This window comes from Anomaloglossus baeobatrachus, chromosome 4 (genome assembly GCF_048569485.1).
Source record: "Anomaloglossus baeobatrachus isolate aAnoBae1 chromosome 4, aAnoBae1.hap1, whole genome shotgun sequence".
Classification (NCBI taxonomy): Eukaryota; Metazoa; Chordata; class Amphibia; order Anura; family Aromobatidae; genus Anomaloglossus; species Anomaloglossus baeobatrachus.
The window spans coordinates 53,750,057-53,777,900 of NC_134356.1; the positions used below are offsets into that span (position 1 = coordinate 53,750,057).

Consider the following 27,844-nt stretch of genomic DNA (forward strand, 5'->3'; position numbering starts at 1 on the left):
ATAAAAAAGGCAGTGTGTGCACAGGGCCTTACACTTTCCCTCTGATTGTTCCACTCCTGGATTCGGCTACAAATACGGAGGTAAAAACTCCACAAATACTCAGTGTGTGCACAAGTGAGAGGAAATGCAAAAAAAATAAAATAAAAATAAAGCAACAGGTACAGAAAAAGTTTCAGGAAATGTAACCACAGAGAAAACCGCTTGAGGACAAAACAGCACCCAGGAGCGTCTCCCCCAGAGGTGGTAAACCCCTTGGCACTGGCAGAGCCCCTGTACCAGGCTCCAGACTGCACCCCGTGCCAGGGCAGGCAGCCGCCATCTGGAATATATATATCTAAGCACAGGCAGCAGCTGTCACCTGGGGCCCTCCCCTCCAGACTCTGCCGCTGCGCAGCTATTCGGGTGATTACGGCCACAATAGTTTTCTATTGCCTGAAGTTTGTGAGAAGTTTTGTGTGGAGGAGACTGAGCAGCTACAGGAAGGAGACCCAACGGGGCAAGATGTGACCCCCACACTGCAGGCTGCAAACCCTGGGGGCAGGCATGGGCTGCCGGGCCAGCAAAACCTGCTGCTGCTGCCTCCATGGAGCCAGGAAGAAGGTACTGTGTCCTCTCTGCTTGTATTCCAAGGGAAACACCATTAGAGGAAGTTGTGGGTTTGAAAACGCCAAAGTTTAGCCTCCTGGGAGGGAAGGGGTTAACGCTCTGCACTGGGCATTAACCCTTACCCATCCTGTGCAGATGATGAGTGCAGGGGGGCGCAGTGACGTCATCCACCTTTGCAAGTGACCGAGTGACCCTAGGCTGGGAGCCATGGCTGGTGGTCGGAGAAGGAAGCTACCCAGAAATTTTTTTTTTTTTTTTTTTTTTTTTTTAATTTTATTTGGGCTTTACACCTAAAAGTGTGTTTTATGCATCACTATAAACTGTCATTCTTTTTTTTATGGGGAGGGTATTAGTATGTTATGAGTATGTAGAAAATGACCCAAAATAAAAAATGGCGCAAAAAAAACCCCTTGATCACGTTCACATGTACATGTTTTTTGACGTGGACAAAAAAAAAAATTGACTCGAGTGTCACCCTAAGTGAAGGGTGAAAGCCTGTGTCATGCAGGTGAACGGGGGTGCACAGGCAAAGAGTAAAAAGTCAGTCGGGTTTTTTTTTTTTTTTTTAGCACCTTGTTGCGGACCCCTAGAGGTTGCAATATGACCCACCCATTACGCCGTGATGTAGAAGTGGCGCAGCGCCATTTTTGGTGGCACGCGTAGAGTCGCTTCTGATGTCAATGTGTAGCTCCAGGTATGAAATTTGGTAAAGTCTAATCTTTGTTGCTACTGTAATATGTTATGGAGGAGTGTTGGAATCAGACTCACTTTATTCATTACATAGAATGTCCGCAGATTTTTTTCTATGTAATCTGACAGCATCATAATATAGGTGCAGAGACCCTGATTCCAGCCATGTGTCACTTACTGGATGCGGCAGTTTTGATAGAATCAGTTTTCTCTGCTGGAACGCTCGGAATGCTGAATTATGTATAACCCCGCCCACACCACTGATTGGCAGCTGTCTGTGTAATAATATAATAATAATATTTATTCATTAATATAGTGGTATTAATTCCACAGAGCTTTATATACATTGGCATCACTGTCCCCATTGGGGCTCACAATCTAGAGTCCCTATCACCCCTTTGGAGTGTGGAGGAAACCTGGAAACCCAGGCAAACACGGGGAGAACATACAAACTCCTTGCAGATAGTGTCCTTGGTGGGATTTGAACCCAGGACCCCAGTGCTACAAGACTGCAGTGCTAACCACTGAGCCACTGTACCGCCCATACACTGTATATTGACAGAATCAGTGCTGGGCGCAGGGTTGGATCAGGAAGCACAAGCCACCTACTCTTGTAATGATAATCTCTTGCTGATAAAACACTGATTTTATTGAAAGAGCAGCACACAGCCCAGTAAGTGACACATACTAAGAAGAGAACTCCGGCACACTACCCCAATAATTGTAAAAACAGAATTTCTGATTTAAAGGGTTCTTTATTACATAAAAAAGTCCATACAGAAAAAGTCCACACTGTATGGACTTTTTTCATGTAATAAAGAACACTTTGAATCAGAAATTCTGTTTTTACAATTATTGGGGTAGTGTGCCGGAGATCGCTTCTTAGTATTGATCTTTTTTTCCCCTGAGCACCTAGAAGGTGAAGCAGGGTCCTAACTTTTTTGTCAGTAAGTGACACATGGCTGGAATCAGGGTCTCCGCTTCTACATCATGCTTATTTCAGATTACATAGCAAAAACCTGCTGACAGATTGGCATTAAGAAACACTTTGCCATAGGGGCTGCAGTAAAATTGAGCTAAATGCACAGGCGCGAGATTATGGGCGGGTACAAGGATGACGCTGGTGAGGTCATGCACAGCACCGCCCATAATCTCGTGCCTGCGCATTTAGCTTACCGCCGCGAGCGAGGGCAGCTGTTTTCTGCTCTGCCTGCGATATGGCAGAGTGAACTGCGCCTGCGCGAGCCGACAAAAAAAGATCCAAATGCAATAATGATTTTGGCCTGAGAGCAGGTTGGTAACTGGATTGCAGTGATTTTTATTTTTTCGGACTGCTGTGGCGGTCAATATGAGGACACCTGTGGTTGGGACATACTGGTATGTGGGCCTTAGGCTACTTTCACACATCAGTTTTTTTCCATCAGGCACAATCAGGAAAAAAAAAAAGATAAAACGGATCCGGCGCCGGATCAGTTTTATCCCCATTGATTTGTATTAGCGCCGAATTGTGCCTGATAGCATTGTGTTGCATCGGGCTTATGCCGGATCCGTCATAATTGGCTAACGCGGCGGTCGGATGGAACGTCTCTTGCAACGTTTTTTGTCTGACAAAAAAATGCATAGCGCCAGATCTGGCGTAATTTACAATGGAAGCCTATGGACGCCGGATCCGGCGTAATGCGGCAAAAAAAACGGATGCGGCGGCCGCCGGATCCGTTTTTTTAAACTGAGCATGCTCCAATTTATTGTAAAAACACGGATCCAGCAAAAAAAACCGGACAAAATGGATGCAAAAACGGATGCGCCGGATCCGTTTTTTGGCGGATCAGGTATACTGGATCCGTAAAAAAAAGGATCTGGCGCATCAGTTTTTGCATATTCTGTGCCAGATCCGTTGCATCAGGCGCACGCCAGATTGGGCCTTATCCCAAAATACTGATGTGTGAAAGTAGCCTAAAGGCCCTGTCACACACAGAGGCAGATCTGTGGCTGATCTGTGGCTGATCTGTGGCTGATCTGTGGCTGATCTGTGGCTGATCTGTGGCTGATCTGTGGCTGATCTGTGGCTGATCTGTGGCTGATCTGTGGCTGATCTGTGGCTGATCTGTGGCTGATCTGTGGCTGATCTGTGGCAGATCTGTGGCAGATCTGTGGCAGATCTGTGGCTGATCTGTGGCTGATCTGTGGCTGATCTGTGGCTGATCTGTGGCTGATCTGTGGCTGATCTGTGGCTGATCTGTGGCTGATCTGTGGCTGATCTGTGGCTGATCTGTGGCAGATCTGTGGCTGATCTGTGGCTGATCTGTGGTTGCAGTGAAATTGTGGACAATCAGTGCCAGGTTTGTGGCTGTGTACAAATGGAACAATATGTCCATGATTTCACTGCAACCACAGACCTGCCAAAAATGTATCTCTGTGTGTGACGGGGCCTTTAGTGGCCAGAACATTACTGCTGCCATTGTTATCTATAGGGCGGTGGTCTGTTACGTTCATAGGGCGGCTTGTGGTTTCCAAAAGTTGAAATCTGCTGTGCGGAATACGATTTTTCTGTTTCTCTATGGCAACTTCCCACTTCTAAATCTGTCGCTGGTTGATGACAGGACCTGGCACACGGCAGTGCGGATGTCTGGGGGGGCTTTGGAGACTTAATGCCAACCTGCTATTGCTGGCGTGCCCTCACTAACAGCTGGGTGATGGTGAGCGGCCTCTTTGCTCAGCGCTGTGTTGATGGGCAGGAATGTTCACTGGCTGTTTTCAGCGATGGCAGAGCTGACCTGCGCTGCTCCTCGCATTCTCACACGTGTGTATATACAGACACCACTACACCCACACACTCCGCCACTACCAGAGAGCTCGGAGCAATGGCAGCAGCAGATTATGTTCTAGAAATCGATTACTTACTTACCAATGGTTCCTAATTTCGGATAACCGTCCCTAGACATGTTACATTAGGGTATGTGCCCCCAATCGGGCTTCCCCGTGTTCTAGATGCTGCATCTTTCCTCTTGTGGAGACGGTGTTCTTTGCGGAGACATACAATCAGGGATCTGGGCACAGCGGATTTTCGCTGTGTTCGCTTCCACAGTGCCTTACAAACATCAGCACTGTCCCCATTGGGGCTCACATTGTAATTTCCCTATCGTTATGTCTTTAGAGTGTGGAAGGATTCTGGAGGAAACCCACCCAAACACGAGAAGAATATACACACTCCTTGCAGATGTTGTCCTTTGTGGGATTTGAACCCAGGACCTGAGCCACAAAAACAAAATGTATTATTTCCCGTCCACAGTGTAGGGATCGCCGATTCAGGGGGTCCAAAGCATGGAGCAGTAGTGAGCATGTGCAAACTCCACTCCTATAGACTGTGAATGGAGCAGTGGTTGTGTCACGGGCGGAGGAGGGGACGCTGCGCTCTCCCACTGCTCGGGTCCGGCTGCTGCTGTGGCCGCTGCTGCTCGGTGGCTCGAGCGATGTGCCGGATCCCGGGGACTCGAGCGGCGCTCCTCGCCCGTAAGTGAAAAGGGGATTGGTTTTGGGGATTTATTGTCCGTGACGCCACCCACGGTTGTGGTGATTTTTGGTAACACCACCGCTACTCTGTATGGGGATCCCGGGAGCGGTGACAGGGAGCAGCAGAGCTGTTAGATCTTCCCTCCGTGGGTAGGGGTTGGTTGTCCCGGGGCCCAGTGATGGGGTAAGGATGGGTGATGGCAGGCCAGGTGTGGGGCGCAGCGCTGTGCCTCACGGCACGGTGGTACTCACTTAGCCTGAGACGATGACACTGTTCTAGGTAAAACACACGGCTGGAAAGACGGTTCCCACGGACGGCTGCTGTTGCTTTTCCCCGGTAGGTAACGGTGACTGTCTCTTTTCCTGCACCTATGTTCAATGTTGGTAGCGATGGATTCCCACCGGTAACCCGCTCCCCGACTTGGATATGAGCCAGAGGAGCCCCTCTTGGCCCGCAGGCGCTGGCCCTGAGAAACTGGTGCCTTGGCGGTGGCGGTGTCTCTCTCATACGGTTGGACGGTTGTCTTCAATCGGGACTTAGTTGTTTGGAGACCCGGAGGTCCCCTTCACTGACGGATTTGGCAAATTAACGGCAACTCCTACCCTTGCCGGGATCCGAAAGGCCCCTGCCAATGGTGCTGGCTTCTCCTTGTGTACCGGTCCGGTACCGCCGGGCCACCACCTGTCCGCGGTCCTTACGGTAACTCCGATAGGCTACTCCTGCAGACGGTCACCGCCGTCTGCTAACCTTGCTGTCTCGGTCAGGGCACACACCCGGACCAACTTCAGGCTTTCAAACTGTCACTTTTTCTCTTTCACTACTGTCCCTCCTTCTACTTCAAACTCCAAACCTAATCTGCCTGTGTTTTCCTGCCTCCAGGACTGTGAACTCCTTGGTGGGCGGAGACCAACCACCTGGCTCCACCCCCTGGTGTGGACATCAGCCCCTGGAGGAAGGCAACAAGGATTTCAGGTCTAGCTTAGGTGTACCTAACCGGGGTGTAGGGTGTTACATCTCGTGGCTCTCCTGAGGCAAGGACTGAGGCAGTCTCCCATTCCTTGCCTGCCACGAGCGCTCCTGCTCAGCAGCGCCGAAGGTCTGCCAGACTGCGCAGTGTGCAGGAGATACCTTCTCAGAGAGGCAGCAGAAGGGCGACACCTAGTGGTTCTCCTGTTACAAGGAGTGAAGCGGTCTCCCATTCCTGGCCTGCCGCAGGTCCTCCTGCTCAGCAGCCCCGAAGGTCTGCGAGGTTGCGCAATGTGCAGAGGTTTACTGCTCAGGGAAGCAGTGAGACTCCCGTTATCTCTGCACATTGTGAGACCGAGGATCCCGCCTCTATTTCCCAGAGGCAGGAGGGTGAGCATGTGCTATGCGTGGTGGGTTCTGATTCGCCCACTGACGTCACACGGCTTGATGACAAGGCAGGTGACGCGGTGAATCCTGACTGGCCAGGCTGGGACGTCGTGGACCCTGATTGGGTCAAGTCCGTCATCTCCGCCTCGCGCCCGCCCTTGGGTGGAACGACACCTCCTTAAAAGCTCCTCCTGCCATCATGGCGGCGCGCGACCGTCCTTCTATGTTTGGATGTCTGGCAGCGTGCTGCCACGCCACTGCTCAGGCATTACTGTCTTCTGTGGGCTTGGCCCTTGCTGCTTAGGCAGTACCTCGTTTGCAGGCCGTGTTCCTGCCTTGCTGCTCCGGCAGTATCCCCTTCAACAGGCCGTGTTCCTGTCCCAGGTGAGCTCCTCAAGCCTCCACCGGACTCACCTGGTTATTGAAAGCACACGTGCGTGGGCACCTCTGTGCTACCCTCGTGCCATATTCTCGTGACTTCCACTGGCACACGTGCGTGGGCACCTCTGTGCTTCCCCGTGCAACAGGTACACCGAGCCGTGAGATCCCTGCCATACAACCCTCACGGGTTAGGGCAGATCGGTGTACATAGATCGTCTGTGACATTCCAGACGATCGCTAGCAGCAACCCGCTCACTCTTCACCCACCATAGCGGCGGTCCCTTACACCGCACAGTGGACCTTGACCGGCGGAAGCTGTCCATTTCCCATCTTGGCACACTTCCCCGGGTCCCCCTCGTAACAGTAGGGTGTGGTGATGTCATTACCTGTGACCCCTGGCTTGTCCAGGGCGTCACATTTGCACATGCTCACTACCATTTTATTCAGACAGGACTTTGGGACCCTTGTTCTTATGATCAGCATTGATGTCAATGGTTCAACTCATAGCAATATATGCATCACCTCTCATGGAGATGAGGTGGGCATCACAGTAATCCTGCAGTTACTCCATACATCTCGGCCTATTCTCGAACTTTGAATGTTGTATGTGTCGCACCCAAGGATATGGGGTACTCTGTTCCGGGTAGTGTACGTCCTGGGAATGCCATGATGGTGGCCGTTATCCTGTTCCGTACCTTGGGCCCTTTTTGTAATGGGGATATTTACAGGGGATTGGTGAATAAAGTTATTCGTGACGCCACTTGCGGTGTTGCGGCTAAGTGTAGGGAGCCGCCACAAAATGCCTCTACTGGGGCTGATGGTATTAGCAGCTAGTATGGTAGTCCCTCCGCAAGTAGGGTATTGCCCCAGTAGGTGTATGGTGCAGTGAGCGTCGGAAGAAGGAGTCCACACAGGTATTCAGTGCAATTGGTTTACTCACTGCTGACATGTTAACTGGTTGCCCGAGGCCGGCTGGTTTCACCTCCAGGTCCCCGTCGTCCCAGTCCCAGTCTGGTTCTCTGGTACATTCTTCCCCTGCACATGTCTTTGTTAAGTGGGTCCCCGTGGTATGGAACACTGGGGGTCCGCGGTCTGTGGTTTGTCCACTTTTGTCCGCCTGACTGTAGCGTGAACCCTGTGGGGTTGGAGTCTCTGGTCCTGTCTCCCTTTGCTACTGAGTCTTTGGATTCTTTAGGGTCAGCAAGGTCCTTGATGGTCCCCTTGCTGTGCAGGTATTAACAAGTCGGCTTCAAGCTCTTTCCTATCCTAGGGTCCTGTACCCCGTCGGTGCGTAGTTCCGGGAGTACTCCACCGGCAACCACTTCTCTTGGGTACCAGGTCACCGTTAACCCAAGTTAGGGTCACTTCATTTCCCTCTTCACACCTCTACAGTCACTACTCAACTGACTATACTCCACAGTCTGCCCCTCCCACCTGGTCAACTAGTGGACTGCAGTGGCCCCACCTCTAGGCGCCCATCCATGGTCCCACCCTAGCTGGGTACCATTGTATGGGGGATTTGTTGGAGAAAACTGGGATTACCTTAGTTTTTGGTGTTTCCGGCACTGAGGTTCTGGGTCCCTAAGGTGGTAGGTCCTGCATCCTGGTGGGGATGCGGAACCTTGTAGCACCCTGATGGATTCAGGGGCGCTATATATGCGTGAAGCTGGCCCAGTGTAATACATTGTTTATGACACAACTCCTTTTTAAGGGTGAGGTTTTATTGCAGCTTTGTGGAGTCATTTTTGTTTAAGAAAAAATCAGGTAGAATACACTACTTTTAAGAGGAACACTCAGAGTGCCTACAGATCCATGTCCTCCTCGCTGTGTGTACGAGGCCTTGTAGACACACTACAAATAGACATTACTTTATGGTGAGCGAAGTCTTCGGGGAATGGGTGCTCGTAACGAGCATTTTGATGCTCAATATTCGTTTATTGGAAGTCACGGAGAACTACAGCATTTTTCTGGAAAATCTTCCGAGCACCGAACAGTTCACTCATCACTGATTACTAGTGATGGCCGAGCATTACAGTGCTCAGTACTTGAAATAATGAGTGAACACTACAATGCTCGGATGTCAAGTCGAGCAAGTCAGACGCTTGGACAGGTTCAACTCGAGAATAATGGAAGTCAATGATTGGGCAGAACGGCTGTCCGACCACATACAGCTAGCCATAATCAGAGCATTTTCGGGGAGGAGGGTTTTTTTTGAGTGGGGGCAGGGGTTCAGTACATCTGAAAATGTTTTTACCCTCAGTGAGAGCCATTCAGAGACTGCAAGTGTCTCTCAAAGGGGGGCCGGCTCCCATCATGCAGCTTTGTGCTTTGTGGTCGCTGTTATATATATATATAATAATTATTTATCTTTTTTTTTTTTTAGCCTTGACACTCAAATTTAAAGCATATGTCATCATAAGGGATTCACCTCAGAAGTGACATGTCACTTCTTTATTCTTTTTTTCTTTCTGGAAAGCGTTTTTTTAAATTGCCTGGTCGGAAAAAATAAAGGGCTCCAATAACTTTTCTCATGACCGCCAAGTTGATTTTACATTGAAATGAATGTCCTTGAAGCATATTTGGGACATATCTGTCTCAAAATCCTCCTCCTAAGACTTAGTGTGCCTAGCCATGGTACTAGCAGGTAATAAGAAGGGTAAGGCCACACATAGACAGAGCCTCCTGGCCATAGATTTGACCATGTCTGGTTTAGGCCTGCCTGGTCATTAAATGGTGCATGGTTTACTTCTCACACATCTAGTATTCCCTGCTATTTGCGGCTCCTAATCTGTGCCATCCCGGCCGCAGAGCTGGTGCGCTTAGACGCTCCACGCTCGCTTTTTATTACCAGACAGCAGAAATCTCGTAAACACTGTGTGACATTACAAATGTGGTTGGCATGAGCTGTGGATCTGTTTCCCAGCACATCGCATATTCCTTCTAGGGATCTGTCCGAAGTACAAAGCCAGCCGTGAGGACAAAGGGAGGGAGGGAATACATTTTTGTAGTACGATGAGTGGTAAATAGTCGTGAGTGAGCGTGCTCGCCACTGCTCCTTACTCCATCGAGCATCAGGGTTCTCAGGCGCGAATCGAGTAGCGAGTATAATGGATGTCAATTGGAAACGCGATCATTTTTAAAGTCCAATGCTTGATCGAGTAACAAGCACACTCTCATAGCTACTGGTAAAGGATAGGATTATATTGAGAATATTGCTCCTCCTTGAGGAGACTAACAGCTGGCGTAGAGAGTCTTATAAGCCAGGCAATGCATCACTTTAAAGACATTAGGCCCTATACAGCTAGACCTGCCTTTTGGTGAGGAGATCGTCTGGAGTTGGATGCTCCAGGGTCATTAATGTGGGTGGACAGTGAGGGTCCTAGATCCTCCAGAAGATTGATGTGCATGGACAGTGAGGGTACTAGATGCTCCAGGGATTGATGAGCATGAAAAGTGAAGGTCCTAGATGCTCCAGAGTCATTGATGAGTGGAGACAGTGAAGGTCCTAGATGCTCCAGGAATTGATGAGGATGAAAAGTGAAGGTCCTAGATGCAACAGAATCATTGACCTCCATGGACAGTGAGGGTCCCATATTCTCCAGGGTCATTGACGTGCATGGACAATGAAGGCTCGCCCATTTGACCTCTTCTCACAGAAGATCTACTGTAGCACAGATTGCTAAAAACATTAATGCTGGCACTGATAGAAAGGAGTCTGTGCACACAGAGCATCGCAGCGGGCTATGAACCTACAGATATAGGTCCATACCTTCTTTTTTTTTTGGGGGGGGGGGGGGGTAGGTGAGAACAGTCCCCACAGGAACATTGTCAGAGCAAAGAGTTAACTGTGTTACTGTAAGAAGAATTTTTCTAGCCTTCAATGGTTAACAGTGACTGTCCTGTGTCTCTCGGATTAATATGGCTGCAAGCGGGTCACTGTCATGAGACACTGAGCAAGGAGAATGTGCACTGTTTGGGCTGGATTCATGTTACTTATTCTTCCTAATTCCAAGAAAGTAGGGCGTTGTGAAATAAATCAGAAACCTGTAGATGAAGATGATATTTCTTAAAGGGGTTGATGACCTGTTCTTAGGACATTGGTGATCTGTGTAGGTTCTAAATGTGCAGCTCCATTCACTATATAGTGGCCATTCTCTGGTTCTATTTACTTCAATGGGTCATCAAAATCAAAGTCCTACACAACCTCTTTAAGAAATTATTTTCACCATCTTTCATTTGACTCCTTATTAAAGAAGTACTTTCTGTCTTAGTATGTTATGTCTGAGAACCTCATTATTGAGGGCCCTACACCCAGAACCCCCATAAGTGAGGAGAGCAAAAGGGCAATGGTGAATTATTGTAGTACCTTTTCTTCTCCTTTCGAGCTTCCAGGAGTCTCAGTAATTGGGTTTGTCGCTGTAAATCTCAGCTGGGACATTTCCCTCTTTCCTTTTTTAGGCTTTGGTGAGATGGAAACTGCAGTATAAATATCTGCACCTCTGAGTCGTGAAAGATGATGGCAGCCATCACAACAGCGAGTCACCGGCAGAAAACATATAAATTTACACCCGCACCAAGGCCTGGCTCATTGATGTTCGCACATTCCTCCTATAGTCTCTGTCATCAATCCCTTTTTTTTCCACTCCGCTTTCCTGTTTTTCATCTGAAACCCACATTACAAATATCTCCTCCATCAAACGTGACAGGGCTGTGTTGGAGCGGGGGCGAGGGGATGTCATCCGTGTGAGCCCCCTCCCCGACAGTTTTCATCCCTGTAATGGTTTCACATGTGCGACCGAAGAAAGTTTTTCTCTCGGATCGCTATCATGTATCCTAGATGCAAAATATTTCGTAAATGTTCGCATTATCTCATGTTCTAACGCTCATCTCCCATTTCTTCCGGATTGCAGAGGTAGTTGATAAAATCTTTGCAATTGGTTAAATATCTACCCTCAGGCTATAAGCGCACAACATCCTTTTAATCTCAGGCGAGCCCAACAAGTTTTTCAGGCAGATGACATTAAGGAATGTCTGGCATTTTTATTTCATATTATTTTTTTTTTCTTATCGATTCCCAAGCAGGTTCGTATTGGATTTTCCATGGTTGTTGTGAAGGTTTTACCTGGTTTTCCATGGTTGTTGTGAAGGTTTTCCCTGGCATTCCATGGTTGTTGTGAAGCTTTTCCATGGTTTTCCATGGTTGTTGTGAAGGTTTTCCATGGTTGTTGTGAAGGTTTTACCTGGGTTTTCCATGGTTGTTGTGAAGGTTTTACCTGGGTTTTCCATGGTTGTTGTGAAGGTTTTACCTGGGTTTTCCATGGTTGTTGTGAAGGTTTTACCTGGGTTTTCCATGGTTGTTGTGAAGGTATTCCATGGTTTTGAAGGTTTCCATGGCATTCCATGGTTGTTGTGAAGCCTTTCCCTGGTTTTCCATGGTTGTTGTGAAGCTTTTCCATGGTTGTGAATGTTCTACCTGGGTTTTCCATGGTTATGAAGGTCTTCCATGGGTGTTATGAAGGTTTTTCAAGGTTGTTGTGAAGGTCTTCCATGGTAATTGTGAAGTCTTTTCTCCCCCCTCGCTACCATGCTCGGGTGCTCGGTACTCGTAACTAGTGATGAGAGAGCCGTAACATGCTCGGTACTCGTAACTAGTGATGAGAGAGCCGTAACATGCTCGGTACTCGTAACTAGTGATGAGAGAGCCGTAACATGCTCGGTACTCGTAACGAGCAGTTGGACGCTCCCACGGCCTCGACTCATGTACCAAGTACAATGCAAGTCATAGACAGTAGTGAAGCACTTGCCCCACAGTCATACCTTGTTTATATGTAATTGTGCTGGAAAAATTTTGTTAAAATCCCCTTAAAAGAAAAACCCCTACAATCTTATCATAACTGACATTTCTTCGTAATTTTTTCCAAAGAGACCTAACCAGAACAGGTTTTCTACACGTCCCGGCATAATACAACACCCCGGTCATAATCACGATCACTACATTTGTCGCAAAGTCCTGGGGTGAGAGAAGACGCTTCTTAAATTCTAACACTCCTTCCCGCCATCCCCATAATAATGGCAGGACCACCATTCTATGCCAGCCTCCATTTACCTTGAGCCGTCAGCCTGGCCTGCATCTGCCAAGAGGGACCTCCTGTGCTTACCTGATTAGATGCCCTGCATGCAAAGCTTACTGTTAATTTTGCAAGCATCATTGTACCAGCCTTCTTATAATTTTGCATCACTGATTGCACAATGTGATCTTTGGTGGAGATGGACTTTTGCAGAGTGTGGTCTTGAATATATGTGTTTCAATAAAACTTGGCACTCAAAATAGAATGAAATAAACTCTTGTATTAAATATATCATTGTATTTTGAGTGCCGAGTCTTAATGAAGCTACGTTACGAATTTGGATCCTACTTGCGCCCCATTTTCTCCATTGACTTTACATATTGGGTAGTGTCCTTTACACAACGCTTACACCATGTAGGCGTATTTTGTTTTGTGCAGCTCAATTAAAGACTTCGCAGTGTACAGTTTAATGACAGAGTGTTATTACTTTGATTGTGGTCACCAGCATTCGCGTGTATCTGTAATTATACAATATGCTTGGCGCCTCTTGCTGGGAAGATATTCCTAATCTATGCTCTACTGCAGTAATCTGGAGATGTCCGTAAAAAGAAAAATCTGGCCCCAACAGGGACCCACGTAGTATAGAGCAGAGTTATGGAGAAATTAGAGGATGACGATCACAATGTTTCCCTGTCGAGAAAAGTGATCATTGCAAAAAATCCTCCATGGTTAGGTTTCCTGTTATTGTTGCTTACAAATTATTTTTTGGGGGGTAAGGAGTTTTTATGTTCTCATTTTTGTGTGGGTTTCCTCCTTGTACAGTGGGTACGAAAGTATTCAGACCCCTTTACATTTTTCACTCTTTGATTCATTGCAGCCATTTGGTAAATTCAAAAAAAGTTCATTTTTTTCTCATTAATGTACACTCTGCACCCCATCTGGGCAGAAAAAAACAGAAATGTAGAAATTTTTGCAAATTTATTAAATAAGAAAAACTGAAATATCACATGGTCATAAGTATTCAGCCCCTTTGCTCAGTATTGAGTAGAAGCACCCTTTTGAGCTAGTACAGCCATGAATCTTCTTGGGAATGATGCAACAAGTTTTTCACACCTGGATTTGGGGATCCTCTGCCATTCTTCCTTGCAGATCCTCTCCAGTTCTGTCAGGTTGGATGGTGAATGTTGGTGGAAAGCCATTTTCAGGTCTCTCCAGAGATGCTCAATTGGGTTTAGGTCAGGGCTCTGGCTGGGCCAGTCAAGAATGGTCACAGAGTTGTTCTGAAGCCACTACTTTGTTATTTTAGCTGTGTGCTTAGGGCCATTGTCTTGTTGGAAGGGAACCTTCGCCCAAGTCTGAGGTCCAGAGCGCCCTGAAAGAGGTTTTCTTCTAGGATATCTCTGTACTTGGCCGCATTCATCTTTCCTTCAATTGCAACCAGTCGTCCTGTCCCTGCAGCTGAAAAACACCCCCATAGCATGATGCTGCCACCACCATTTCATACATAAAAAAAAACAACAAAAAGAGGAATAATTATCCTCCAATAATTAAGCAAAAACTCACAGCAAAGAAGGCAGCAGTTGTGATCTGCCCAGGCCAAGCAACTAATGCACTACCAGGATGCAGCAAGACCCCCAAAAAATGGAGGCATCACAGGTGCAAGAGGAGCAAATCACTCACACACTTCTAAAAATGGAGGGGGTGATTGCTTGGTGGTAAAATTGCACACTTATGGCTTGCATATGCCAGTGTTCACACATGCAGGTGCACAGTATCTGGTAAGCAGTCTATTAGTTACTCCCATATTAGTAGATCAGGCAGGCTGCGTCAGTACTACATATGTGCTCCATACAGGGATGGGGATAAAATATATATGAGGTATTGGTTGGTATTACGGCCAGAACACGGAAGCCCACAATCCACTTCACGGATCCTCATTCTTGTGGGTCCCCCTACACTAATATGTGTGTGTGTGTGTGCGCGTGTGTGTGTGTGTGTGTGTGTGTGTGTGTGTGTGTGTGTGTGTGTGTGTGTGTGTATATATATATATATATATATATATATATATATATATATATATATATATATATATATTTATTATTATTATTATTATTATTATTATTATTATTATTATTATTATTATTATTATTCAACAAAAAGAATAATTATCCTCCAATAATGAAGCTAAAACTCACAGCAAAGAAGGCAGCAGTTGTGATTTGCCCAAGACAAGAAACTAATGCACTACCAGGTTTCCGCAAGACCCTCCCTCACCTGTCTCTCAGACCCTCTGGGGTACTGCAAAGTTCTCACAAAATTGACGCCTCCTCTAAGATACGATCTTTTGACGTCCAACTTGTCATTTTTCCCCAACTTTATAATACGCAAAACCTTAACAAAGTCCAAGTCTGGCCGAAAAGTTGGCTTTGCTTAATCTGGTTGAGGTGTAATTTTCCTTTTGCAGATATTCTATAAATAAAACACGTTTTGCATTATTACAGACTCTTGTCCTATTGAGTGCTAGAGATTTGTTTATTATTGCAGTTTGTTTCCCTTTAAGAACCCTTTTGTCTGCAGTTGAGCCTGGCCTTATTCCTTGACTCTTTGTAAAGGGAACCTGTCACCAGGTTTTTCCCTTATAACCTACAGCCACCACCACTGAGCTCTTATATACGGCAATCTAGAATATTGTATATGTAGCTCCCCTGAGTATATCAGGGTGCCACAGGGAACTGCATTCTGTCACCAGGGTGCAGGGCCTACCCTCCATGGTTCCAGGTTCCCGGAAATCGGTGTCACTACCATCAACACCACAAATCCCAATCACACCTCACATCGTGACCTGTCAGACACACCAGTGGGTTGGTCAAGCTGGAATAGGGCCACCCACCTAGGGGTCAGGCAGACTGGTGGGAGGGAGGAAGAGAAGAGAGTAGTGAGAGCCCTCAAGGAGTGAGGCGCTGGAGTTGTTGCTCCCGGGGAGCTAGACCGAGGTTGTTTTCCCCGTGCTCTGTTTGTTTGTTTGCCCCGTGCTCTGTTTGTTTGTTTGCCCCGTGCTCTGTTTGTTTGTTTGCCCCGTGCTCTGTTTGTTTGTTTGCCCCGTGCTCTGTTGGCCCCGTGCTCTGTTTGTTTGCCCTTTGCTGGCACTGTCCCACCTTGGCACAGCCGCACACAGCTTAAAAATAAAAAATAAAACTTCACCTTCCAGCCCCCGCTCCTCCGCTGCGCGCTGCTGGGTCCCCAGTCAGTTCAGTTCCCGTGCGGTCACAAGACGCCGGCGCCGCCTACTGACGCTCCACTGTCTCCTAGGCAACAGGCCTGCGGCCCAGGAGAGGGGGAGTGTCAGAGGGAGGAGAAATGTCTCCTCTGCTAAACACAACTTTGAACTGCCGGCGCAATCACACCGATCATACCGACAGTTCAAATTGGCTCAGTGTGGTGACAGCGTGCGTGCAGGCACAAAGGGCTCTGTGTCCCCAGTCTGGCACCCGTGCCATAGGTTCGCCGTCCCTGGTCTAGGTGGACTGTCGGCATCAGAAATTCAAAATAACTGACGGTTACCAAGCACGACGCGGTACAGGACCCTAGGTCAGGAGCCGATTCAACATCCTGATAATTAACCTGGGAGGGAGAGTTTCTTCATGAACTTCCCTAAGAGCTCAGAGATTGAAGGTGACAGCACACCGCGGGGGATAGAGCTTTCCAGTAAAGCAGCCCACTGAAATCCCAAGTGCCAGCCATCAAGAGCACAGCTACACTAGACCTAGTGAGCAGGGCCCCAACAGCTTCATGCCAAGGGGCCACAACAGACAACTAAATTGTGCATGGAGGTGGGCTCCGGATTACCAAGTGACACCGGTGGGAGCGGATACCTGGACGGGCTCCCCGCAGTGACTGTGAGGCACATAGACTTTGGTTTACCTTCGGTGTGTGTGTTTACTTTATAATCCCCATCCAGCACCTTGACTACCCACAGTGAGTACCTTGATTCCCCTGCGCTCCCAAATATCCACCAAAACCCCAGAGGTCGGGGCTTTCCCTACCTGCGGAGGGATTAACATCAGGCTGCTTAACTCCATCTGCCCCAGTACTCCTTACAGCAACGGCGGTACTCCCATTACCGGAACCCACAGGTGGCATCACGAACTTCTCCTTTGTAAACAATCCCCTTTCAAGGATTGGAGTGTTTGCCAAGCCCAGGTCCGGACCCCTCGAGCCACAACCACCCCGGTCTCCGTCGGGGCGACACATATATAAGAGCCCAGGCCGCTGTGTAGAACATAAAAAAAACAAACAACTTTTAGGCTAAGCTCACACACTGCATCTATTTCCTGTGGTCACAGAAAATGCAGCTTGTGGTCCAAAAATCGCATGATATTTTTGTTAATGCGTTTTTTAAAGGAGAAACAAAATATGATAGGCGAGAAAAATGAATCGCTAGAATTGATAGAAAAGATAGAACATGTAGAATAGATATAACATAATAAATAGAAATAAATAACAGTATAGAGGGATAGCTAGCTTGGATAGCTGTTTTTTTTTTTTTTGTTAAAAAAATGACCGAGTCCCCCCCACCCCCCATTTTTCTAAAGCAAGCCAAGGTACAGCAGACAACTGGGGGCTAAATTTGCAATGAACTGAGGGCAGAGACACAACATATAAGTTTAGCAGAACACAGCGGGGATTGATCTGCCAGTCCTTCGAAACGCATGGACAAAATGCAAAAAGAGTTGACATGCTGCGTCTTGGCTGCCTATTCAAAAATGCAGCCAAAAAAAGATGCACTGTGCGGACAGCAAAATAGAAATCTCACAGACTTTGCTGAGGGAAGGAAATGCATGCATTTCAATGCATCTTTGCCACCTCAAAAATGCAAAAAAAGATGCAGTGTGTGCCTTTTATTATACTCACCTAGGGGACGGTCCGGTCCAATGGGTGTCACTGCTTTCAGCACCTCATCTATCTTGTGCGATCTCCGTCCTGCTGCCCAGCCCCTTGTGGATGAGGCGTCCTGTGTCATTCACACACAGGCCACATCGCGCTTCTGCACATGAGAATTTTGATCTGTCCTCGGCTGGGCAGCGCAAAGTACTCTAATGCGCAGGTGCGAGGAAAGGTCAAAGGAGCGCAATGGAGGCCTCTGTGTGAATTATGTAGCAGTTGTCAGCCACATGGGGCTGAGCAAGAGGACGGTGATCGCATGAGATGGAAGAGGCGCCAGATCGAGAGCAGCGACACCCATCGGACCAGACCGCCCTCTAGATGAGCATAATAAAGGTGTTCTTTATGATCTATAGAATGGCTTGGGCTCTTATATACAGTACTAGCTGTAGTACCCAGGCGTTGCCCAGGATAGTAACTGTCTTTTTCTCTCTCCCAGTCTGTGTCTGTCTGTCTCTCTCCCAGTCTGTGTGTGTGTGGCTCTGTCTCTTTCCCAGTCTGTCTTTGTGTCAGGCTTTATCCATGTCTGTCTGTCTGTCTGTCTGTCTGTCTTTGTATCAGTCTCTCGTTCCAGGTCTGTCTCTTTTCCCCCTCTGTCTATCTTCCTCTGTCTGTCTCTTTGACTGTCTGTTTCTTTCCCTGTTTGCCTCTTTCTCTGTCTGTGCTTATGTCTGTCTGTGTCTGTCTCTCTCTCTCTCTATCTGTCTCTCCACTGACATCTTATTACCTCACACATAAGCTTCTTATACTAACAATTTATTTTGTTCCTATAGCAACCAATCACAGCTCCTATTAATAAGCTGCAGCTCCTATCTCCATTGACTTTAATGGAGACCGGTGTTTTGGAGAGTAACTGTAAAGCGGGGGTTACATTTTCCTGTCAAAACATAGTCTATGACGTTCCCTGAGTCACATGGAGCATCTGTGCAAAATTTCGTAATTGTAAATGCGACGGTGCGGATTCCTTTAGCGAACACACACACACACACACACACACACACACACACACACACACACACACACACATATATACACTCAGCTTTAGATATTGGATTATAGAATGTAGTATATAAGGGCTCACTGGTGGTGGCCGCAACTTATAAGGGAAAAACCTGGTGACAGGTTCCCTTTAACATACTGGATCGGATGCAGCTTTCTACTACACCGACATTGTACTGCAATGATGTAGTGTGTGCACTCAATAGTCATTCTGGAGTTTTTACCAATTGCCAAAGCTGTTACTATAGTCCCGGCCAGAACTCTTTATGGGGTGTGAGATTAAAGAATGTGTCAGGTTATACAATATCATTTCCTCAGTGTCTGACTCTAATCCAAAAATATACAGGTTGCTGCAAACGGCTTCTTGTTTCATTAAATCGTATTATTCCAACTGTGTTCTGCCAAATGTCTATATTGCTTCTCTGCCCTCAGTTCATTGCAAATTTAGCCTTGAGCTGGAAATCTGCTTTGTCCATATTTATTTTACTCGCTCATATATCGTCATTAATTCCACAGTGCTTTGCAGACATCATCATCACTGTCCCTGTTGGGGCTCACAATCTAAATTTTCTATAACAAAACAATCCTGGAAAACAAAGGAGCGCAAAATGGGGTCTTATGAGAGGACAATCAGGTGAAAAAAACACACTGGAGCAGCTCACCTTTGATGGTTGCAAAAAACCCTATAAAAAATGATGGAAGATAATGTACAAGAGTAGTTGGAAACTTAGCTGGCTGCAATCCACTAACTGCACAAACAGAACTAGAAGTAGCAGTAGAGCGTTCCTAACCAACCTAGACGCCTCATCACCGCCGGAGAACTAGCTAACCTCAAAGATGGAATGAGGAATCCTGACTTGCCTCAGAATAGCCCCAAAGGAAAGAGACAAGCCCCCAACATATGACGGTGATATAAGAAAAAAACAACACACAGATGGAAAGTACAGGGGTTAAGCAAAGTGAGGCTCTGCTAGCTAGATACAAAAGGATAGGATAGATTTGCTGGTTGCAGCCAGTAAAAACCCTAAAAAAATACCAAAACCTGATCATCAAAAATTCCTTTAAAAGATCACACAATCTTTTCTCCCATTATATCAGGAAATCTTGTGCAAATACATGAAATACAAACTCTAGATCAGACAGGGAGGAAAACTCCCTTTCTTGCCGGGAATAAATCGTCCTCCAATCAGAGTGTAGGGAGAGCTCTTATTCACACGCAAGAAACAAAAAGGTGCATGAGAGCTAATTAAATCTCAGAAGGAAAAAACAAAAATACTTATCAGGCATAGCTGCAGACCAGGATGACATGGAAACAAAACCAATGCAAAGGAACAAAAAATCCGCTGCAGACATTCCTGAAGAATCCAAAAACAAGCAGAAAAAATGCAAAAACAGAACCTACAGGGAAAGGCAAAAGCCTCAAGGCTGGAGGACAAAATTCAGGACATTCTCATGGAGCAGAAACAATTATCATCGGCAAAGGCTAGACAGAGACTGCCTTCCTTTATTCCCCCAGGCTAGACTCCATAGGCTTCCTGGAACAGCAATCATCTCCTACACCTGTCTGAGCGACAGATGCAGGATCAGACTCACTACCAGCATTAGCCACCACAGGGAGCCCAGAAACAATCTCGGGAACAGCACCAGCTCTTATGATATTCACAACACAGTCTCCCATGGATGTAGAGTATGAACCATTAGATAGAAGGGGTGATGCTGTGCTGTAATAAGGTGTCTGTATAAATTCCCAGGGGAACACCCCGACACACGTTTCGAATTAACTTTCTCAAGGGGAGTCGGTAAGACTCCTAATGAGAAAGCTAATTCGAAATGTGTGTCGGGGCGTTCCCCTGGGATTATGCACAGGCACCTTATTATGATGCGGCATCACCCCGTCTATCTAAATACCCTGTTACACGCAACGACATCCCTAACGAGATGTTGTTGTGGTCATGGAATTCGTGACGCACATCCGGCCTCGTTAATGACGTAGTTGCGTGTGACATGTACGAGCGACTGCTAACGATGCAAAATAATTACCAAATCATTGATTGTTGACACGTCGTCCATTTCCCAAATATGGTTGCTGATTTTGGACGCAGGTTGTTCGTCGTTCCTGAGGCAGCACACATTGCTACTTGTGACACCCCAGGAACGACTAACAACACCACCATACCTGCGTCCTCCAGCAACGAGGTGGGAGTGACTTTCATGCGGCTGCTCTCCGCCCCTCCGCTTCTATTGGACGCCTGCCGTGTGACGTTGCTGTGACGCCACACAAACTGCCCCCTTAGAAAAGAGGCTGTTTGCTGGCCACTGCGACGTCGCTAGGAAGGTAAGTATGTGTGACGGGTACTAGCAATATTGTGCGCCACGGGCAGCGATTTGCTCGTGACGCACAAACGACGGGGGCGGGTGCTTTCACGGGCGACATCGCTAGCGTAAAGCGCCCTTAACGGTCCATCAATCTAAATTCATTGTCAATCTGCCATGTATTGTGGTGGGAAACCCACGCAAACATGGGGAGAACATACAAACTCCTTGGAGATGTTGTCCTTGGTGGGATTTGGACCCAGGAGCCCTGCAGCTAATCATCCGCTTCACTCTCTCACTTCCTTCGGACAGATCTTTGGTGATCGAGAAGGGGTTGTCTGAGCAGTGAACAATCCCTTTAAGATTTGACAGCTGCACAGTACAGGATGAGGCTGAAACAATGTAGAGAAGTGAGAAAATGTCTATATCGGCCCCTCATCTCCCCTCATTCTCGTTTTCAGCCCTGTGAACCCTGAGTGAACAGGATGTGGTACCGCTGCATCCTGTTCCTACCCTGAGGGAAGACGTCATCACCGTGGTCTCGCTGCAGGAATGAGATCAGCTACGGTGAAAAATAAAGAGATTTGGCCAAGTATCAGCTCACACGTTAGATCTAATTACCTGAGTTTCTGTAATACTCTGCAATACATAACCGTTTCACTGCCAGGAATTTCACTATTTTCACACAAAAAAGTGTGAAATCTAAATGTATATTCTTAAAGTAGATTCTTGGCAAACTGATACCTAGTTCATGTACTGCTGGGTTTAGATGGCCATATTGAAAATCAGACGTGACTGGCTCTGTGTGCAGCTCCGTGTGCTTGTCCATATTGCTGATGGATGCAGGATCCTGCCATTGTATTGAATGCATTCTAGTCCAAAATGGATAAAAGGAGAGCGTGCTATATGATATTTTCCATGCAGATAATTGGTCCATCTGCTCTTTTTGGAGTACATATGACGGTTTGAACGCTTTTTACTGCTTTTTTTTTTTATTATTTATTGTTATTTTTACAACATATATTTTCCCTGCGCAAAAAAATAGACGTAATAACAACCTAATTTACCTTACAGAAATGCTGCAGATAATCTGCCACATCAAAAACTCAACAATTATTTGTCATGCGAAAGTAGCCTAAAGGAGCTTTTTTTTTCAAGATATTAAATTGCTTAGTATGAAATTAAGCAAGTTTGCAATTTACTGTCACTCTTCTACAATGAAAGCTTTTATCTTACATAGTGCACAGCTTGTTTCCATGTAGCTTGGCCTTCGGAGCCTGGGTAAGTGTGTGCACTATTAGGCTATGTGTGCATGCTGCGTTTTTTTGATGCTGTGTTTTTGTGCGTTTTTGGCCGCACAAAAACGCACCTGTGGCAAAATCGCACTTTGTCAGCTCAAAAACGCAGCTAAAAAAAAAAAGCACTCTGCGGATAGCAAAAATGAAAACTCATAGACTTTGCTGGGGAAGCAAAGTCATGCAGTTTTCTGGCGAGAAACGCACCTGAAAAACATGCAAAAACGCACCGTGCGTACATAGCCTTACATTCCAGGAGAGGAGTAAACTCCTAACTCTCCTCTCTTCAGCCCAATGATTTTTATTCAATAGTTAGATGCTCATTTCAGTCCTAAAGAATCAGAATTCCCTGACATCCAGTATCATGACTCTCACTTTCTCGAGCTGTGTGCTTGTTCAAATTCCCAGTTATCTCAATATATAAATAGAACGATAGTAGTGTAGACTCCTGAAGAAAGCACTGATTGTTGAACCTGTTACAACAAAACATTACTACTAATAATACAGTTCCGTTACTCACCAGAACTGTCAATAAAGGAGAAGTTCCTGCCCTGCCACAACCCAGGAAGTAAGGAGACCACAGAGCTGTGAGCTGCTCAAGAGACAACTTCAAAATAACCTTTTTAAAGATAGCAGGAACATGAGCCTTCTGTAAGCCCGTAGCTGTGCTGATAGCCCATATTGTGATAAGAGTACACGTCCTTATTGTGGCAATCATCTTCAAGTTGGTACATAGAAAAAATTAAAGTGCACTGAGGAGCCGTACCGAAGTTCAGTACACACACACACGCGCGCACACACACACGCACATGCGGTGTGTGTGTATGTGTATGTAATATATATATATATATATATATATATTAGTGTGTGAATGTATATATAATGAAAAAAATCATTATCACAAGTTGTATCTGGTGACCTCATACTCTTTAAAGGGACTCTGTCACCCCATCTACTCACCCCATCTGAGAGCAGCGTAATGTAATGACAGACCCTGATTCCAGCAATGTGTCACTTACTCGGCTGTTTGCTCTCATTTTGATAAAATTAATGTTTTCTCTGCTGCAGATATAGTTATACAGAATTCGTGAATATGCTGGACTACCTGGCAATACACGAAGTAGTCCTGTAATGATGATCTACTGCTGATTAATCGGTGATTTTATCAAAACTACACTAAGCAGCTCAGTAAGTGACACATCGCTGTAATCCGGGTCTCTGCCCCTACGTTATGCTGCTCTCAAATTAGGTGGCAAAAACCTGCTGACAGATTCTTTTCAATTTATTTTTTTACTAACCAGATTGTTCTAGTGTATCTAGCTGCGTAGTGCTAACACGTACAGTAGATTATACACATACATGGATAGAGATTCTTATAATGGCATCTCTTTATCTTTTATTTTAGAGGCGCCACAAGGCAAAGAACGGGCAAGAGTTAAATGACGTAAACGGTGAGAAAGTTCTGAGTAATTCTTTGTTGTACAATTAACATCTGAGCATAGGGGGCCGGCAGGGTGTTGTCCATTTCTAAGAATAAACCCATTGCAGTTCTTTTTAAAAAAAAACGAAGAAAAAAACCCCCCACTTATCTAAGGAATCCCTGTTGTTCCTCCATACTGTTTCCAGTGTCCATGGCCAGATTCCGCTTCCTTTATGGAGCATCAAGTGACCGCTGCAGAGTGACCGCTGCAGCCAACTGGCAGTTGGCTGCAGCGGCCATGTTCTTTTGGAGTATCCAACCCCCCAAATTGGTTTTGTTTTTTTTTTTTTGTTTTTTTTAAAAAGTCGCCTGGCACTTTTTTCCACCTTGGATGGAACGTGACCCACTGCAGCCAATGAGCGACCTCGATGAACCCGCCACTAAAGAAAGAGCAACCCAATCGAGCTGCAGAGGGCACTTGTGGAAGTCGAAAGCTGAATTCAAGGTGTTGGGTTTTTGTTTTGTTTTTTTTTTTTTTTAGTACCATCATGGGCCCATTTTTTTTTTTTTTTTAAATATTGATAAGTAGCGGACATCTTTTAATGTTGACCCTCATGTGATCATTATCATAGGTGGTTTACTTCTACGTTGTCCGCAAATGGTTTTCTATTTGATAATGTTATGACTGTATAGAAGTTGCTGGTTGGATTCCACCATGGTCATATTTTTTGTTTTCTTGACCTAATCTTTAGATAATGGGACTCAAAAGACAAAGGACTATGAGCAGGAAATCAAAAACCTCCTTCAGAGATTCAAGGAGGAAAAGGTGGCCCTGGAAAAGGCCAACATCCTCAATCTAGAAGAGCTGGAACATGAGCTGAAGGGACAGGTTCGTTCACATATAGTTTATTAAAGTACAGATTGGGGAGCAGCTCAGTGCTGCGTGTCCGGCTTTGGACGTTGAGACATTTTGATGAATATTCCCATGGGTCGGCCTCTTAAACAAACCTTGATGCTCCCCTCTGCTATTTCCTCTGTCCTAGCAGTGGATTACCATGCCAGTCTCGGTGCATCCTGGCCTCCACCTGTAGTGATCACAAATGATGTAATGTCTCCAAAAGGAGACTAGGATGTACAGAGACCAGCATGGAAACCCTGCTTGGAGACGTGAAATCGTCAGCGGGGTTTCCATGCCGGTCTCTGTACACCTCAGTAGTCATTTGTGATCACTACAGCAAGAGTGCAGGATGCACAGAGACCGGCATAGAAACACCACTGACTATTTCACCTCTCCTTGCAGTGTTTGTCGCACCCAGGGATATGGGGTACTCAGTTCCAGGCAGTGTACGTCTGGGGAATGTCACAGTGGTGGCCGTTACCCGGTTCCGTGCCCTGGGCCCTTTTTGTAATGGAGATATTTACAGGGGATTATTGAATAAGGTTTATACGTGATGCCACTTGCGGTATTGCGGCCAAATGTAGGGAGTCGCCGCTGCAGAATGTCTCTACTGGGGCTGGTGGTATTGGAAGCTAGTATGGTAGTCCCTCCGCAAGTAGGGTATTGCCCCAGCGGGTGTATGGTGCGGTGAGTGTCGAAAGAAGGGAGTCCACGCAGGTATTCAGTGCAACTGGTTTACTCACTTGTTTTGAGTTGGGAACTGGGAGCCCGAAGCCAGCTGGTTTCGCCTCCAGGTTCCTTTCATCCCAGTGCCAGTCTGGTTTCTCTGATACCTTCTTCCCCTGTACCTGTCTCTGGTAACTGGGTCCCTGTGGTATAGAACTGGGGGTCCCCATTCTGTGCTTTGTCCATTTCTGTCCGCCTGACGGTAGCGTGAACGCTGTGGGGTTGGAGTCTCTGGTCCTGTCCCCAGTTCTCCCTTTGCTACTGAGTCTTCGGATTCTTTAGGGTCAGCAAGGTCCTTGATGGTCCCCTTTGCTTTGCAGGTGTTAACAGGTCGGCTTGAAGCTCTTTCCTGTCCTTGGGTCCTGTACCCCGTCGGTGCATAGTTATGGGAGTACTCCACCGGCAACAACTTTTCCTGGGTACCAGGTCACCTTTAACCTGAGTCAGGATGTCACTTTGCTTCCATTTTCACACCTCTACAGTCACTACTCAACTGACTACTCCCCACAGTCTGCCCCTCCCACCTGGTCAACTAGTGGACTGGAGTGGCTCCACCTCTAGGCGGCCATCCATGGTCCCACCCTAGCTAAGTACCATTGTATGGGGGATTGTTGGGGAAAACTGGTATTTCCTGGGTTTTTGGTGTTACCGACATTGGGGTTCTGAGTCCCTAACGGGGTACACTTCATCCTTTTGGCGATGCAGAACCTTGTAGCACCCTGATGGGTTCAGGGGTGCTACATTTCCATGCCAGTCTCTGTACATCCTGGTCTTCCTTTTGGAGACATTACATTATTGGTGATAACTACAACAGGAGGCCAGGATGCACCAAGATCGGCAAAGAAACACTGCTAGGAGAGGTGAAATCGTCAGCGATGTTTCCATGCCAGTCTTGGTGCATCCTGGTAATCATTTGTGATCACTACAGGAAGAGGCCAGGATGCACCAAGACCGGCATGGAAACCCGCTGACGATTTCATGTCTCCTAGTAGTGTTTCCTTGCCGATCTTGATGCATCCTGGCCTCCTGCTGTAGTGATCACAAATGACGGAATGTCTCCAAAAGGAAGACCATGATATACAGAGACCGGCATGGAAACACTGCAAGGAGACGTGAAATCGTCAGCAGAGGGGGAGCATCGAGGTTTGTTTATTAGGCTCAATAAATCCGCATCAAGAACCACATGATTTGGTGCCATTCTGACTGCCTGTAATCCACCCCGTCACCCCCTGGGAGGTGCATTCGCTTTCTGCAGCAGATCCGGTGCATGTGAATAAGCCGTAAATGTTTGGTGTTGCAGGCAAAAAGAGATGCGGATGCGGAAACAGAGCAGCGACTTTTACAGCAGAACTCAGAAATGAAGGCTGAAATGGATGTGAAAATTGCAGGTAAATAATGTACTCTACAGTGAACTACACTGCTGTCAGGGGAGACAATACACAAAAAATGGTGTACATATTAATATGTATTATGGAACTGAGGAGGACTGACAGCAGGGGGAACTGGAGAACACAGCCGGCCAGTGAGGTTATGCTTTACTAGAGAACAGGCTTGGAAACCTTTGCTAGGCCCAACCTGCCATGGCAACCCTTAAGAATTAGTGATGAGTGAGCATGCTACCTGAAACAAGCGGGTCGGACGCTCGAACGGGCTAGAGTATAACGGAAGTCAATGGGGAACTTGAGCATTTTTTTTCTAGAAGATCTTCAGCTTGACTTCCATTATCCTTGGTACTCGAATTGAGCCCGTTCGAACGTCCAACCTGCTCGTTCCGGGTACCGGGCATTCGATCATGGTGCTCAGCTTTATTAAGAATGCCATTAGTGTGTTTTGAGGGCATCACCACAGGAGCTGTGGTGGCTATTCACCATTATCTAAGCAGTCATGTTCTCACCAATCGTGCCTTGATTTATTTGGTTTATTTTCATGAGTTGTAGCATGATACGCGGGACACACACACACACACACACACACACACACACACACACACACACACACACACACACACACACACACACACACACACACACACTATAGAATGGACCGGTTGCCTATGCCTAGGCAACCGTACGATGCCCTTTATCACCAGTTGTCTACACAATAAAGGTGTTTGGTGTCCATACTGCTGACTTGTGCCTCTAGCTGTCACCTCAGACTTTGAGTGAGAAACATAGGGAACATGGAGACGTTAGTGTTGTGTGGTGTTTTTTTTTGTTTTGTTTTGTTTTTTTGTATGATTTTACTTTTTTTAATACTATTAGTGATAAGCGAGTACGACCACGCTCGGTACTCAAAACGAGTAGGTCAGACGGGCTCAACTCAAGCACTGAGCATAATGGAAGACAGTGGTAAACTCAAGCGCTTTTTCCCCAAAGATCTTTCAGAAAAATACTCAAGTTTCCCATTAACTTCCATTATGCTCATTACTCTAGTTGAGCCCATCCCAGCGTCCAACCTACTCATTTCGAGTACCGAGCATGGTAGTGCTCGTTCATCACTAATTACTAAATGATTAGCACATATTTAGTATTTATAATATAGGTTTTGTGATTTTTTTTTTTTTTTTTATATTATTTTAGTTCTTGCAATCCTTACATTTTTACGAATTGTCGTTTTTTTGTTTTTTTTTTTTCCCTTCCCCAC

The 27,844-nt window shown here is 46.5% G+C and overlaps 1 protein-coding gene across 1 annotated transcript in view; it reads left to right on the top strand.

The window, feature by feature from the left end:
* Positions 1-346: 346 nt before the first annotated feature.
* The window catches only part of CCDC69 (coiled-coil domain containing 69), a 42,707-nt gene continuing 15,209 nt past the window's right edge, over positions 347-27,844 (top strand). Inside the window, exons 1-4 of the mRNA XM_075342225.1 lie at positions 347-600; positions 23,563-23,608; positions 24,330-24,466; positions 26,502-26,589. Of these exons, the coding sequence (XP_075198340.1) occupies positions 544-600; positions 23,563-23,608; positions 24,330-24,466; positions 26,502-26,589 (328 nt within the window). The 5' untranslated portion in view covers positions 347-543. The remainder of the gene's footprint in view (positions 601-23,562; positions 23,609-24,329; positions 24,467-26,501; positions 26,590-27,844) is intronic.